General features: G+C 51.3%; 3 protein-coding genes across 6 annotated transcripts; 2 read left to right on the top strand and 1 right to left on the bottom strand.

Annotated features, from left to right (window-relative positions):
- Positions 1-277: 277 nt before the first annotated feature.
- slc35a3a (solute carrier family 35 member A3a) lies at positions 278-7,382 on the top strand. Of its 2 annotated transcripts, none has more exons than XM_067230372.1 (8): positions 278-624; positions 998-1,205; positions 1,323-1,477; positions 4,293-4,415; positions 4,532-4,703; positions 5,404-5,522; positions 5,648-5,781; positions 6,786-7,382. In XM_067230372.1, exons 2-8 carry the CDS (start codon positions 1,016-1,018, stop codon positions 6,874-6,876), a joined length of 984 nt encoding a protein of 327 aa, XP_067086473.1. In that variant the 5' UTR covers positions 278-624; positions 998-1,015; the 3' UTR covers positions 6,877-7,382. The 2 variants fall into 2 exon arrangements, with proteins under 2 accessions (XP_067086473.1, XP_067086472.1); XM_067230371.1 differs by having other exon boundaries at positions 974-1,205.
- Positions 7,383-7,447: 65 nt separating this feature from the next.
- Positions 7,448-10,124, bottom strand: LOC136936744 (protein FAM78B-like). Its single transcript, XM_067230373.1, has 3 exons — positions 9,725-10,124; positions 8,838-9,116; positions 7,448-8,405 (listed from the first exon to the last, which is right to left on the bottom strand). The coding sequence occupies exons 1-3, from the start codon at positions 9,985-9,987 to the stop codon at positions 8,162-8,164; spliced, it is 786 nt and encodes a 261-aa protein (XP_067086474.1). The 5' UTR covers positions 9,988-10,124; the 3' UTR covers positions 7,448-8,161.
- Positions 10,125-10,572: 448 nt separating this feature from the next.
- On the top strand, positions 10,573-14,469 carry rex1bd (required for excision 1-B domain containing). 3 transcript variants are annotated; one of them, XM_067230376.1, is made up of 6 exons: positions 10,573-10,636; positions 11,547-11,682; positions 11,915-11,997; positions 12,820-13,024; positions 13,949-14,037; positions 14,218-14,469. In XM_067230376.1, the coding sequence occupies exons 2-6, from the start codon at positions 11,680-11,682 to the stop codon at positions 14,288-14,290; spliced, it is 453 nt and encodes a 150-aa protein (XP_067086477.1). In that variant the 5' UTR covers positions 10,573-10,636; positions 11,547-11,679; the 3' UTR covers positions 14,291-14,469. The 3 variants fall into 3 exon arrangements, with proteins under 3 accessions (XP_067086477.1, XP_067086475.1, XP_067086476.1); XM_067230374.1 differs by having other exon boundaries at positions 10,589-10,636; positions 10,783-11,682; XM_067230375.1 differs by lacking the exon at positions 10,573-10,636 and adding an exon at positions 10,847-11,408.
- The last annotated feature ends 161 nt before the right edge of the window (positions 14,470-14,630 follow it).

The raw sequence follows: 14,630 nt of genomic DNA, 5'->3' as shown, positions 1-14,630 counted from the left end.
CCTGTCCTCACACACACACACACACACATCACAACTTAGCAGTTCTCAAAGTAAACCACCAGATAGCGGTGTTGAGGGGATGTATAACACTTGCAAAGATTTCAATCGAGCCAAGATTGATGAGTTTAGTATTGCGTGAATGCTTTTCTAAATTAAACATGCCACCACACACAAAACCACGTCTGAACAAAGGGAGTGCTGCGCCTTCGCGCCAGTCCACCAGGTGGCGGTAAAGGACTGTCTTGGGGTGAGTTTATTCATTCACCCACCAAAGGAAAAGAGTTCCGATACACGGAAGTCCTTTGGCATGTAAGTTATTATTGAACTATGGATTTAAACTTTTTTGTACTCCAAACAACAAGTAGGTCAACAGTTGTGTTATTATGCGAGACCTGATAGACTAATGTTTGAGTGAGAAACACAATGGTACGTCCATAGCAAAGGTCAATGGACGCAAGAACGTGAGTTGTGTAGCCTCCCAGCCTGCTAGCTGGCGACGCTAGCGACCAAAACTCGTTACAGATTCAGATTAATCTGCTGGCAAACGGGTTTTACTTGTCAAGCACGCTTGGAGTTATTTGTCATATTCTGCGTTGCTGGTATTCCCGGAGCCACCAGATAAAGGTAATAATGTATTGTGTTTGCCAAACTTCTTCGCACAGTAACCATTGCACTTATATTATCTTTGCTAACTTGTGCTAGCGCGGCAGATAGGGTTTGTGTACATTTACATTTAGTCATTTAGCAGACACTCTTATCCAGAACGATTTACAGTAAGTACAGGGACATTCCCCCGATGCAATTGGGTGAAGTGCCTTGCCCAAGACAGATATGAACGTTTGCATTTCGAATGACACAATGCGTACATTTCCTCATTCCTCAAGCCTCCTTCCCGTCAGTCTGTCACATATCATCGGCTACTCTATTTCACCAGATGCATGAAAACTCAGTTTAACCTTACTTTACCATGCAGAATAACTCCTCTTCACCTACACAGTCAGACCCCCCCTTCGTCATGGCTTCGTCCAGGTTGAAGTATCTCTCCCTGGGCGTGCTGGTGTTCCAGACCACGTCGCTGGTCCTTACCATGCGCTGCTCGCGGACGCAGCTAGGAGACGGTCCCCGCTACCTCGCCTCCTCCGCCGTGGTGGCGGCTGAAGTCATGAAGATCGTCGCGTGTCTGCTTATCGTCTTCAAGGAGCACAGTGAGTGTTGCCCAGACTACACCTGTCACACGAGCTGTCTCCTCTGTGTGCTGTAGTTAAGTATGTGTAAAATATTGTACAATGTGATTATGAACATCACTGTGTGTGGTCGTCCAGGCTACAGCCTGAGGTCTCTGAACAGCTTGCTGCGCCAGGAGATCGTGCACAAGCCCATGGAGACGCTTAAGCTGGCCATCCCCTCTGGGATCTACACGCTGCAGAACAACCTGCTGTACATAGCACTGTCCAACCTGGATGCAGCCACATACCAGGTAGGGAGGAGGGGAGGGAGGCTGGGAGAGAGGAGGGAGGCTGGCGGGGAGGGAGGCTGGCTGGGAGAGAGGAGGGAGGCTGGCTGGGAGAGAGGCTGGCTGGGAGAGAGGAGGGAGGCTGGCTGGGAGAGAGGCTGGCTGGGAGAGAGGAGGGAGGCTGGCTGGGAGAGAGGCTGGCTGGGAGAGAGGAGGGAGGCTGGCTGGGAGAGAGGCTGGCTGGGAGAGAGGAGGGAGGCTGGCTGGGAGAGAGGCTGGCTGGGAGAGAGGAGGGAGGCTGGCTGGGAGAGAGGCTGGCTGGGAGAGAGGAGGGAGGCTGGCTGGGAGAGAGGAGGGAGGCTGGCTGGGAAAGAGGCTGGCTGGGAGAGAGGAGGGAGGCTAGCTGGGAGAGAGGCTAGCTGGGAGAGAGGCTGGCTGGGAGAGAGGCTGGCTGGGAGAGAGGCTGGCTGGGAGAGAGGCTGGCTGGGAGAGAGGCTGGCTGGGAGAGAGGAGGGAGGCTGGCTGGGAGAGAGGCTGGCTGGAAGAGAGGAGGGAGGCTGGCTGGGAGAGAGGCTGGCTGGGAGAGAGGAGGGAGGCTGGCTGGGAGAGAGGAGGGAGGCTGGCTGGGAAAGAGGCTGGCTGGGAGAGAGGAGGGAGGCTAGCTGGGAGAGAGGCTGGCTGGGAGAGAGGCTGGCTGGGAGAGAGGCTGGCTGGGAGAGAGGCTGGCTGGGAGAGAGGCTGGCTGGGAGAGAGGCTGGCTGGGAGAGAGGCTGGCTGGGAGAGAGGCTGGCTGGGAGAGAGGCTGGCTGGGAGAGAGGCTGGCTGGGAGAGAGGAGGGAGGCTGGCTGGGAGAGAGGCTGGCTGGAAGAGAGGAGGGAGGCTGGCTGGGAGAGAGGCTGGCTGGGAGAGAGGAGGGTGGCTGGCTGGGAGAGAGGAGGGAGGCTGGCTGGGAAAGAGGCTGGCTGGGAGAGAGGAGGGAGGCTAGCTGGGAGAGAGGCTGGCTGGGAGAGAGGCTGGCTGGGAGAGAGGCTGGCTGGGAGAGAGGCTGGCTGGGAGAGAGGAGGGAGGCTGGCTGGGAGAGAGGAGGGAGGCTGGCTGGGAGAGAGGAGGGAGGCTGGCTGGGAGAGAGGAGGGAGGCTGGCTGGGAGAGAGGCTGGCTGGGAGAGAGGCTGGCTGGGAGAGAGGCTGGCTGGGAGAGAGGCTGGCTGGGAGAGAGGCTGGCTGGGAGAGAGGCTGGCTGGGAGAGAGGAGGGAGGCTGGCTGATTGTTCTGAGAACCAGATAGACCTGAAGGCAGCGTTTCGATTCGAAATGTTGATCCGCTTACAAATACACTGTTCCCTGCCATTCTCTGGCCACATTCTTTACAATAGTTGCAGCATTATGTTCTTTTTAACCAGGGGAACTGGTCTAACCAGTGGTTACATATTGTATATGTTTCTGACTTTCAGTTTCCAGCTCAGGCTCGGTAGGTTCTACCTCCATCCAGGGGCGCCGCCAGGAATTTTGGGCCCCTATCTAACTGGGTAGCTAGATAGCTTATATGGACATGAAACCAACAGGTTAATACCACTCACAGATTGGCTACCCACCTTTCTTGGTAAAAAAAAACTGGGTTACTGACTGAAACCCTCTCTTTTGTCTATCCTCTCTTTATTTTTTCTGTTCTTTTCCGAAACCCTGATTTGTGTTTACGGCCCGACATTCTAGCGACTAGCACATCTACTGACTGCAACTAAACAACGTCACCGATAAGTGCGCTAAGGCAGGATCAAACCATTTCATGCAGATACAGGGGGATGGTCGGTCAATATGGATGTTTACTTTTTGGTCAATTGGGATATTTAACCTTTATTGCCAGAGAGAGAGAGGAGGGAGGCTGGCTGAGAGAGGAGGGAGGCTGGGAGAGAGGAGGGAGGCTGGGAGAGAGGAGGGAGGCTAGCTGGGAAAGAGGCTGGCTGGGAGAGAGGAGGGAGGCTAGCTGGGAAAGAGGCTGGCTGGGAGAGAGGAGGGAGGCTTGCTGGGAGAGAGGAGGGAGGCTGGGAAAGAGGAGGGAGGCTGGCTGGGAAAGAGGCTGGCTGGGAGAGAGGAGGGAGGCTAGCTGGGAAAGAGGCTGGCTGGGAGAGAGGAGGGAGGCTGGCTGGGAGAGAGGCTGGCTGGGAGAGAGGCTGGCTGGGAGAGAGGCTGGCTGGGAGAGAGTAGGGAGGCTGGCTGATTGTTCTGAGAACCAGATAGACCTGAAGGCAGCGTTTCGATTCGAAATGTTGATCCGCTTACAAATACACTGTTCCCTGCCATTCTCTGGCCACATTCTTTACAATAGTTGCAGCATTATGTTATTGTTAACCAGGGGAACTGGTCTAACCAGTGTTTACATAATGTATATGTTTCTGACTTTGAGTTTCCAGCTCAGGCTCGGTAGGTTCTACCTCCATCCAGGGGCGCCGCCAGGAATTTTGGGCCCCTATCTAACTGGGTAGCTAGATAGCTTATATGGAAATGAAACCAACAGGTTAATACCACTCACAGATTGGCTTCCCATCTTTCTTGGTAAAAAAAAATGGGTTACTGATTGAAGGCTGCGAGAGAGGACGGAGGCTGGGAGAGAGGATGGAGGCTGGCTGGGAGAGAGGATGGAGGGAGGCTGGGAGAGAGGATGGAGGCTGGCTGGGAGAGAGGATGGAGGGAGGCTGGGAGAGAGGATGGAGGGAGGCTGGGAGAGAGGATGGAGGCTGGCTGGGAGAGAGGATGGAGGCTGGCTGGGAGAGAGGATGGAGGCTGGCTGGGAGAGAGGATGGAGGGAGGCTGCATGTTTTTAACCCCGCCCCCCGACCCCCCAGGTGACGTACCAGCTGAAGATCCTGACCACGGCCTTGTTCTCCGTGTCGATGTTGGGACGCAGGCTGGGCGTGTACCAGTGGCTCTCCCTGCTCATCCTCATGGCTGGGGTGGCTCTAGTCCAGGTGAGGACACCATGTGCTCCTCTGTGCTCCTGTGTCTCTCCAAGCCATCATAACCCTCTGACCTTCAGTGAGCCTGTTCAGTCAGATAATATGCCCCTCTCTGTGCGTGTGTGCAGTGGCCCTCCGAGACTCCAGGGGCAGCAGAGGACGCCCCGTCGTCAGGGTCTCCCCTGGTCGGCGTGGCGGCGGTGCTGGTAGCCTGCTGTTCTAGTGGCTTCGCTGGTGTTTACTTTGAGAAGATCCTGAAGGAGAGCAAGCAGAGCGTCTGGGTCCGCAACATACAGCTAGGTATCTAATATATATATCTATATACCGTAGAGCAGTGGTGGTGTGTGTAGCTCATAGGGGTGTGGGGAAAAAAGCGATTCACATTGACTTTCAATGTGAATTGTTATTTTTTTTTTTTTTTTTTTTTATGTTATAATTTTTTCTATATTTACATATTAATATATATCTTTTTTTTTTATTAACAATTGCAAAAAATCATGAATCAATTTTCTATTGATTTCTGACCAAGAATCGATTCGAAGGACCAAAAGATTCCCACCCCTAGTTGCTCAGTGGTTAGAAAATTTAACTGCAGAAGTTGCAGGATCAAAAACCCTTTAAACTGCACGTTGCTTTGGATAAAGCATCTGCTAAATGAACACATTATTATTATTATTATTATTATTGTCACATATAAACGTTGATGTAATCAGACCCACGTCACCGTGAGATGTGATGTTGCCATGGCACCCAGTCGTGTGCTTGTCTGAGTTCAGTCTCTGAAGGGATTAATATTAGATATATAAATAAACCTTTCTCTCAAGTTTATTTTTACTGCAGAATGTGTGAAGCTCGTGTTCACTCTTAAGACTCACTTCCTGTCGCAAGCAGGGTAACTTCCTGTGTGGCTTCCACCTGCTGCTTCCACACAGCAGAATCCCATCTGGAATTGGAGATGTGTGTGCGTGTGTTATTGATGTGTGTGTGTGTGTGCGCGCAGGGTTATTCGGCCTGGTATTTGGGCTGGTGGGAATGCTGGGATATGATGGAGAGAGGGTGATGGAGTCTGGAATGTTCCAGGGCTACAGCTCAATCACCTGGGTGGTGGTGGCTTTGCAGGTAGACTCCTCCTGGAACCACTAAACACACAAAGACATACTCTCTCACATACACGTTGAAGTACAGCCACAATCTCTGAGCTCAGTAAAATCCCGCCCCTTCCTGTCTGTGATTGGCTCCTGCAGGCGCTGGGCGGGTTGGTCATCGCTGCTGTCATCAAATATGCAGACAATATCCTGAAGGGATTTGCCACGTCCCTGTCAATCATCCTGTCCACGCTCATATCCTACTTCTGGCTCCAGGACTTTGACCCGACCAGGTAGGAGACATGAACACACACACACCAGGTAGGAGACATGAACACACACACACACCAGGTAGGAGACATGAACACACACACACCAGGTAGGAGACATGAACACACACACACACCAGGTAGGAGACATGAACACACACACACCAGGTAGGAGACATGAACACACACACACCAGGTAGGAGACATGAACACACACAAACACACCAGGTAGGAGACATGAACACACACACCAGGTAGGAGACATGAACACACACACACACCAGGTAGGAGACATGAACACACACACACCAGGTAGGAGACATGAACACACACAAACACACCAGGTAGGAGACATGAACACACACAAACACACCAGGTAGGAGACATGAACACACACACACACCAGGTAGGAGACATGAACACACACACACACCAGGTAGGAGACATGAACACACACACACACCAGGTAGGAGACATGAACACACACACACACCAGGTAGGAGACATGAACACACACACACACCAGGTAGGAGACATGAACACACACACACACCAGGTAGGAGACATGAACACACACACACACACACACCAGGTAGGAGACATGAACACACACACACACACACCAGGTAGGAGACATGAACACACACACACACCCGGTAGGAGACATGAACACACACACCAGGTAGGAGACATGAACACACACAAACACACCAGGTAGGAGACATGAACACACACACACACCAGGTAGGAGACATGAACACACACACACACACACACCAGGTAGGAGACATGAACACACACACCGAGTTGCTATGTTAAGGGCGGTCAGATGGCTGAGCGGTTAGGGAATCAGGCTACCAATCAGAAGGTTGCTGGTTCGATTCCAGGCCGTGCAACATTACGTTGTGTCCCTGGGCAAGGCACTTCACCCTACTTTCCTCGGGGGGAATGTCCCTGTACTTACTTTATGTCGCTCTGGATAAGAGCATCTGATAAATGATTAAATGTAAATGTGTTTTGTTGTCCAGTGTGTTCTTCCTAGGAGCCCTGCTGGTCATAGTGGCCACCTTCCTGTACGGGTACGAGGGCAAGCCAGCACCAAACCCCAGCAGGGCCTAGATCCACCAGGAGGAGAGAAGGAGGAGGAGGAGAGGAGATCCACACAGAGGAGAGGAGAGGAGGAGGAGGGACTAGTACAGATGAAGGACCCTGTCACCGTGGCGATGTACCTCTGACACAGCCGAGCGCCTGCGCTGGCGACCGTAACCATGAAGCGACCATCGAGACGGGCGGTCTCCACGACAATTGACTATGTGGCGCTGTGAACATGTGCAGTGGTTGGATGTTCCTGCAGGAGAGGAAGGAGGGAGGGAGTGAAGGAGGCAGAAGGCTTCAGGAGAGATGACCTGCTAGCCACATTAGCGCTCTGTCATGCTAATCATTATTAGAACAAACATTCACTGATGGGTGGACAAGGACACACACACACACACACACACCCAGGCACTGTCCACCAGTGGTGCCTCACCTGGCCACCAGGGGGCGCAACAACATGATGAAGTTGTTACTGAGATTGCTGCTCTAAGATGAGCAGGTCAGCTCCATAAAGGATATGATTGTTTTCAGCTGCTGTGTGTGTGTTTCCTTGTGAGGTCAATGATACACGTCCAGACACCAAGTGTTTCCTGTTCATGGTTTTATTGAGTTAAATCAGGATGTGCATGCAGCCTGTCTGGGTGTCATCCTGCAGGTCAGTGGTCTGCCCCCCCCCCCTTCCTCCCCATGTGTGAGCCTTGCACTTTTATATGTATATGCTGTATATGCGTGTGTGTGTGTGTGTGTGTGTGGGCAGGGGGGGGGGGGGTGTGCGTGCGCGTAAAAGGCTGGTACGGTGTGCACCTCACTAATGAGCAGTGTGAGTTACCATGGTTACATTCACAGTCCCGCCTCCACCAATCAGCTTTTGATTTTTTCCCCACATCCCAGCCCTGTCATTGGCCCTGCCTGTCAGATCCTCTCTATGGCTGAATTTGATTGGCTGATGGCAGCAAAGTCACACAATGACTTCATATATACATCCTGAACGTAGCACATTGTGAACATGAAAGCTGTTTATGTTGAAACATATCCACAGTCTGATGAAGAACATGTTTAACCCACGAGCCTCTTCTCTGAGCAGAGGGTTACGCACTCAGTCACATGCTGTGACCCTGAGTCTGTGATTGGATTAGAGTGAAACACCTGTCCTCCGAGGGTATGGTATTTTGTAGTCCAGGTATCAGTGGGCGTGGGCTGTACATGTCCAGGGGTGTGGCCTGTTAGAATATGGTTCTTTGGGAATGGAGTAGTAGTCTCCTCCTACCCCCCCTCCACCCCCCCCCCACTCCCACCTCCTCCCCCCCCCCTACTTGGGGGGTATCACCACCAGGGGCTGCCCCCTGCGGGGCCTCCACATGAGCACCTGGGCATCGTTGGCATTGGGTCTCCCCAGGGCGTTGGGGGGGATGTGCTCCATGCGGGTCAGCACCAGAGGCTGCTCCTGCAGCGAGCACCCTGCCAGCTGAGCCCTCGAGCCCAGGGGCCGGCCGGGGTCCACCTGGATGTCCACCTTCATCCTCCAGCGCACTGTCTGCAGCAGGATCTTCTCCCTGCAGACACACGACACAGTCAGAGCAGCCTCGCACCTGGGGGTCTGGCATTACAAGCAGGTAATACAAGCGGAATCATAAATGTAGTGTGGGAGTCAGGTGGCTGAGCGGTTAGGGAAGCGGGCTAGTAATCTGAAGGTTGCCAGTTCGATTCCCCGGCTGTGCAAAAATGACGTTGTGTCCTTGGGCAAGGCACTTCACCCTACTTGCCTCGGGGGAATGTCCCTGTATTTACTGTAAGTCGCTCTGGATAAGAGCGTCTGCTAAATGACTAAATGTAAATGTAGTGTGTTGTTGTTCAGATAGTTCTATTCAACGTGACAAACAGTGATTTGACCCTGCAGTGAAATGCTCTTCCACTGAGCTATACCTCCCCCAGCCAACTGTGTGTTGCACAAGCCCTTATCGAAGCAGTGCCCCAGGGCTCCTCACCTGGAGGAGGTGTTGAGAGCGACCAGCCAGGTGCTGAAGCTCTGGTCTCTGCTGATGGAGGTGAGCATGGGCAGGTTGCTGTCGCTGACCGGCACTGCCCAGGTGACGCTGGGGTAGAAGTTGTCGTTCATGCTGACAGAGAGGTGGGAGGGCTTGGTGGTGGGCCCGGCCAGGGTGACCGTCTCCGTGGTGTTGCCGTACCAGGGGTAGCTCACCCCGTCAGAGTCGCTGATGGCCTGCACCAGACCTCCCCGCAGCTCTGGCAGCTCCCAGCTCGACCTGCAGGGGGCAGCGTAGAGTCATACACACTCATTTATGCATAGCTGCTGTCATCAAGCATGCAGACGACTTCCTGAACTGATCCTCAGCCTTCCTGTCAGTCATCCTGCTCACACATCTGACTGCACAGCCTCACTTCTAGTGCTCCATGAGCAGCCTCTAATTCAGCAGCCTCGAGGCCAGCCTCTAATTCAGGAGCCTCGAGGCCGGTCTGTTTATCAATGAGGCCAGAGAACAGGCTGGAGAGGTGGGAGTCTAACTGAGGCCAACCTGCTGGGACGCACACACTCACACACACACTCATACCAGACACACACACCCATTAATATCACACACACACGTACCAGACAAGCCTACACACACACCTCAAGTCAACTGTTGCATTGCAGTTGAGGTTTTCCTCACAGGAAACCAAGACAGTATCACTTCTCTTTTTCACACACACACACACACACACACACACACACACACACACACACACACACACACACCACAGCCTGCTGTTTCGACTCAACACTTATAACTTCTGAGCTCTGAGTCATGTGACAGGACAGAGGTCTAACGGGGACTGACGCGGAGCTGCCGCCCTCTGATTGATTCAAACTCACATTCCAATATCGCCGTAGGTGTTGTAAAACTCCATCTGCGTGCACGCCTGGATCCAGCCCACCACCCATGTCTCGTGCCGGGGGATGGGCGGCATCACTACCCGCGCGGAGGCTTTGAAGTAGGGCGTCTTGTAGCGCAGAACTATGGGGGAGTTTTCTTCGATGATGGTCGGGAAATTGTCAATGGAGGCGGACATGTCATAAACTACGATGTTCTCACGTTTAATGCGCGACTTACAGGTGATGCTCTGCAGACAACCCATGGCGGGGGTTTAGCGCGAGACTCAACCGCGAGGACGTTTTTCACATGGCAGCGCCTCTCCGGATAGTTATGATGGAATTCAGAGCAGCTGTTGTCACTGGCAACCCTGTTGATGCACGAGGGTGCAGCTCCAGAAATACATGTAACCTGGTCAGCAAGTTCTAAATATATCAGGAACTGATGACACTGGAACCGTTTAACCGCTCCGATGACTGGTTGCCTCTCCGTGCCCGCGCGCCACTGCCCTTTCGAACCCGCTGCTCTGGTGGCTCAAGTCTAACCGAATGCCCACCGCTGCCCGCGCTGCTGTTTGAATCCACGTGTCCGGTTGCTGGTCTGGGCCTTTTGATCCTCTTCTTTCTGGCCCGTGCTGTCATGTCACCAGCCGGGGGAGAGTGTCGGAGTCACAGGCGCCGTGCCGCTGCCCCGGCCGCGCCGGGTGCTGCTTGTGATGGTTGTTAATGCGGCACAAAACTACGGTGGGCTCGGACGGAACCACGAGACCCCAGTCCACTGCCGGTCATTCTTCACAACGAGAGAAACACTTGATTACAACGGGATTTAGGCGTTTGGTTTGTCATCTTGGGGGTTTTTTTGCAGAGAGGCGGACCCCTGATATCCGAATTGGCTGATCGATCAACAAGAAAAGAGTGAGAGAATTCAGACGAGTTTACAGCCCGGGAAATAACCGCTTGTCTCCAAATTCGTAAAAAAAAATCATCATTGCTCGTCTATCCAACGGCCAGTGCACCGCAGGTGCCAATTAACGGTTGCTATTCTCCCTTGTCTCCGACAGACAGGCATCCGCTGCCGCTGTTCCGTTTCCCCGGTGCTAGAGCTGCTGAATGAACCAATCAGCGGCAGAGGGAGACTTAAGCGCGTGGGAGTGTCAGAGGTCCATTAATTGTCAGAGTCTGGAACGATATTTGTGTCCATGGCAGCCACACCGGAACAATGTAGCGAGAACAAATGAGGGTCTCCCTGGTAACAGTTGCACCAGGGGACTTTAGATGATTGGAAATTGCGATATATCCTCAATTTCACATCATGATGAATCATATTAATTAGCTAAACAGTTTCGACGGTAGCGTAGCCAATACCAATTCAGCACCTTGGACAGATGGACAGCGAAGAATCCCTCGACAGTGGCCGGTGTCCTTTTAATAAAGTGGCTACATCCTCATTAGCGCGGAAGACGGCTAGCTATAATTATAGACATTAAAGTAATGAGCTTGTGAGATGAGTCTCTAATGCACGCCTCCTTCTGCAAATAAGGGGCAAATGGGTGGTTCATGAACCGGCGTTCTACGTTTCAGTATCAGGGATTGGCTTGTGTAGTTCTCATGGCGTTAGTAATAGTGGCAGAAACTGTCATCACGCTTTTCAGAATAAAAGTGCCGACGTACCACACGCGCTCCCGAGGTGGGGTCCAGTTCAAGAAAAAACAACATATATCAACAGGACTTAATTCACAAACTTTTACACAAACAATTAATACTTATGCATTTATCTGTGTTGATAGTGCCATTCTTAACGTGAAGAAAAACTTTTATTTTGTAGACTGTTTTGCTGGTAGTGAAACGCAGCGGTTCCGGGTAAACCATGATGAAGACAATCTTACCCTGGGAGTCATGACAGGGTTGTAACTAGCTGAACTACTTGTCTGAATTGCGTAGATTCACGAGAAGTAACCATGGTATGTTAAGTTAGTTAACTATATCTTTGACGCAGTTGCTATTTGGTTTTAGTTTTGACCCCCTGACAACCTAGTTAGCTAGCGTAGCTCCTTTGCTTGGTGGTGGGCTAGTACTAGCAGGAAAGTTACTAGATCCTAGCCAGCTAGCTTTAGCCTCAAGATTCTGATTTCTGAAGATGTAGCTAGACTAGCTAACTGTCTCGCTTACCATGTATCTGTTGCTCCCTGCCAGGTACCTACAGATTTCAAAGCGCTAGTCCAGCGCTTTTATGTCCTGCAGACTGAACGCGTGGAAGCTTACAGGCTGTTCGAGGAGTAAGTATCACGAGCTCTACTAGTATTTATTTATTTATTAGTTTATTTGTCAGGGACAATGCAGCGCACATTATTACATACATAAATAACGTTGTAGTTGTGTTTCATAAAAGGTTTTTAGCCAATAGGCTAATTTGCAACCCCAGTCCCAGTTTCTAAAAAGTTAAGCAAATAAAATGTCCTGCATAGTGTGAGTTACTCAATCATGCAGCAGATGCAATATATACAGCATCAACATTTCATAGATTCATAACCACATTTCACACAACAGCACATCACGTAACAACACAATACATTACAAAAGGGACAACAGTGTGTGAATGTGTGCTCATGTATTTATGGACCTGGCTCAGTGGCTACCTGTTGGTTTTCTTCTGCCAGTGTTTCACCGTTCTATTAAGTAGTATATTTAGTATATTAGTAGTATATTAGTAGTATATGTATCTAGATGTAACGCTACCAGAGATGGCAAACGTACACACATCCTTCACTCAAGTAGAAGTACCGATATGTTTAAAAATACTTGAAGTACTGACTACACTTTTTCACTCAAGTTTAAGTTAAAAACTGTGGGCTCTGATATATACTAAGTACAAAGCAGCCATTACTACACCTGTTTTAGTGTCACGCAGGTAACTGGACCTCACATGATATCAATACATTAATAAATAAAAAAACACTATAGGTTCATTCATTAGGAATCTTTTTTTGAAACTTTGTTCAAATATTTTTTCAACCTTCCAAATATTTTTTTTTAGAAAGTTTTGTTTTTTTCCACACAGTGAAAGGAGGTAAACATGACGTTGGTGTATTTATCCTCAGGGGTCACGAGGCCTATCTGAGGACCGGGCCTCACTATGACTTCGATCACTACCGGCAGCTGGTGCACGAGATAACGCTGGCTTTCTGCGGAATGTCCAACGAGGTTCTGGAGATCAAGCAACGACTGCAGCGTGAACACTCCCGGACCGACCTTGCGGAACACATAGACAAGCTGCAGGAGAAGGAGAAACAGAAACTGCAGCTGGTGAGTGAGAGATTCCTGTCTGAGTTACCTTTACATCATATCTTATTTATTCAGCAGATGCTTCTTTTCCAAAGCGAGTTTTAACAGTATTTCGGTCGTCAGAATCAAGGAACAGTCTGGTGTTGCAGCTGTAGTGTGGGGCTTTAAACTCGGGGTGTACTCACCCCACTCGGCCACAAGGTGTCAGTATTTGTCTTAAAACAGGATCCGTGTGTTTCTTGTCTCGTGGTTTAAAAGGCTTCTGTGAAGCAGCTGTCAGACTAAAAATTATAAATGCCATCAAGATAGATGATGCTAAACGTTCCCTGTCCTACTGTCTGGACACGAACTAGGTTACGGGATGGGGGTGGGTGAAGCTTAGTGGTTAGAGCATTTTACTGCAGCTCAAGAGTTAACTGGTTCAAATCCCCCCTAACTGGGTGGCTGGCTGGTAGACAGGCTGGTTCACTAGCTGGCTGACAGACTGGCCGCTTGGCTAACTGGGTGATTGGCTAGCTGTCTGACAGAATGGCTGGGTGGGTGATTGGCTAGCTGTCTGACTGGTTTGCTGGCTGTTAGGCAGGCTGGTTGGTGCTAAAATGTTATTGCTTTATGTCTTTGGGTGATGGATGACTTTCACATGTGTCTAGGGAGAGGGAGGAGGGGGAGGAGGGGGAGGGGGGAGGAGGGGGAGGGGGGGGGAGGGGGAGGAGGGGGAGGAGGGTAACTGTGAAAACCTCCCCATGTGTTTGCTTCTATTCAGGAATAATAAAAACTAAACACCGAAAGTTAAGCAGTTCTGTTGGTCTCTGGGAGGGTTTGGTCATCGTCTTTCCAAAGCAATACACTAATTATGATCTCTGGAATCCCCACCTTGAGGGATTGGAACCAGAGTACTGATACAGTAGCAGGGTGTGTTTGATTTGGTGCACGGTGTCTCCCCAGACGGCCAGGCTGCAGCTGGCCAGGCAGCGGGCGCAGGATCATCCCGAGGACCTGAGCTGTGAGGAGCAGATCCAACACATCAGGCAGGAGTAAGAACACAGTCCTGGGGGGGGGGGGTTGGGGTTGTGGGGGTGTGTATGTTGTGTGAGCAGTCGATCTGCAGGTGGTCTAACTGTGATGATGGTAAAACAGCACTTTGTTTGGAATTATAAGTAATAGTCCAGAACAAAACTTAGTTATCTTTTACCTCCCTCCCTCCCTCCCTCCAGAATCATCAGGAACAGGGGGGTTCTGAGTGACATCATGCAGGACTTCAAATATGACTCTGAGGAGTCTGAGTGACACAAGCTCTGAGACTCCGCCCCTCTCCCTCCACCTCCCTCCACCTCCCTCCACCGCCCCCTGCAGACACAGATGGATGGACCCTCTCCAGCTCTCCTCCTTCTCGGTTATTGATCTTTTTCTTCACCTGACACTGCAGTTTCCTACTGCCTTCTCCTCTGTGTGTGTGTGTGTGGGGGGGGGGGACTGTGTGTGTGTGGGGGGGGGACTGTGTGTGTGTGTGGGGGGGGGGACTGTGTGTGTGGGGGGGGGGACTGTGTGTGTGTGTGGGGGGGGGGGGGGCTGTGTGAGTGTGTGTGGGGGGGGGCTGTGTGTGTGTGTGTGTGTGTGTATGTGTATG

The sequence above is a fragment of the Osmerus mordax genome, chromosome 27 (assembly GCF_038355195.1).
Source record: "Osmerus mordax isolate fOsmMor3 chromosome 27, fOsmMor3.pri, whole genome shotgun sequence".
NCBI classification, from domain to species: Eukaryota; Metazoa; Chordata; class Actinopteri; order Osmeriformes; family Osmeridae; genus Osmerus; species Osmerus mordax.
Note: the sequence above shows the minus strand (reverse complement) of the source record. Positions and strands in the feature narration are given on the sequence as shown.

Bases quoted from the DNA above. Each gene is read 5' to 3' on its own strand.
- slc35a3a (XM_067230372.1), top strand. From the start codon at position 1,016: ATGGCTTCGTCCAGGTTGAAGTATCTCTCCCTGGGCGTGCTGGTGTTC. The intron at 4,416-4,531 runs GTGAGGACACCA...GCGTGTGTGCAG, and splicing joins CTGGGGTGGCTCTAGTCCAG to TGGCCCTCCGAGACTCCAGG. The intron at 5,782-6,785 runs GTAGGAGACATG...TTTGTTGTCCAG, and splicing joins CAGGACTTTGACCCGACCAG to TGTGTTCTTCCTAGGAGCCC.
- LOC136936744 (XM_067230373.1), bottom strand. From the start codon at position 9,987: ATGGGTTGTCTGCAGAGCATCACCTGTAAGTCGCGCATTAAACGTGAG. The intron at 9,117-9,724 runs GTGAGTTTGAAT...TGCCCCCTGCAG, and splicing joins ACCTACGGCGATATTGGAAT to GTCGAGCTGGGAGCTGCCAG. The intron at 8,406-8,837 runs GTGAGGAGCCCT...GTGTGTCTGCAG, and splicing joins GCTCTCAACACCTCCTCCAG to GGAGAAGATCCTGCTGCAGA.
- rex1bd (XM_067230376.1), top strand. The intron at 11,998-12,819 runs GTAAGTATCACG...ATTTATCCTCAG, and splicing joins GCTTACAGGCTGTTCGAGGA to GGGTCACGAGGCCTATCTGA. The intron at 14,038-14,217 runs GTAAGAACACAG...CCCTCCCTCCAG, and splicing joins ATCCAACACATCAGGCAGGA to AATCATCAGGAACAGGGGGG.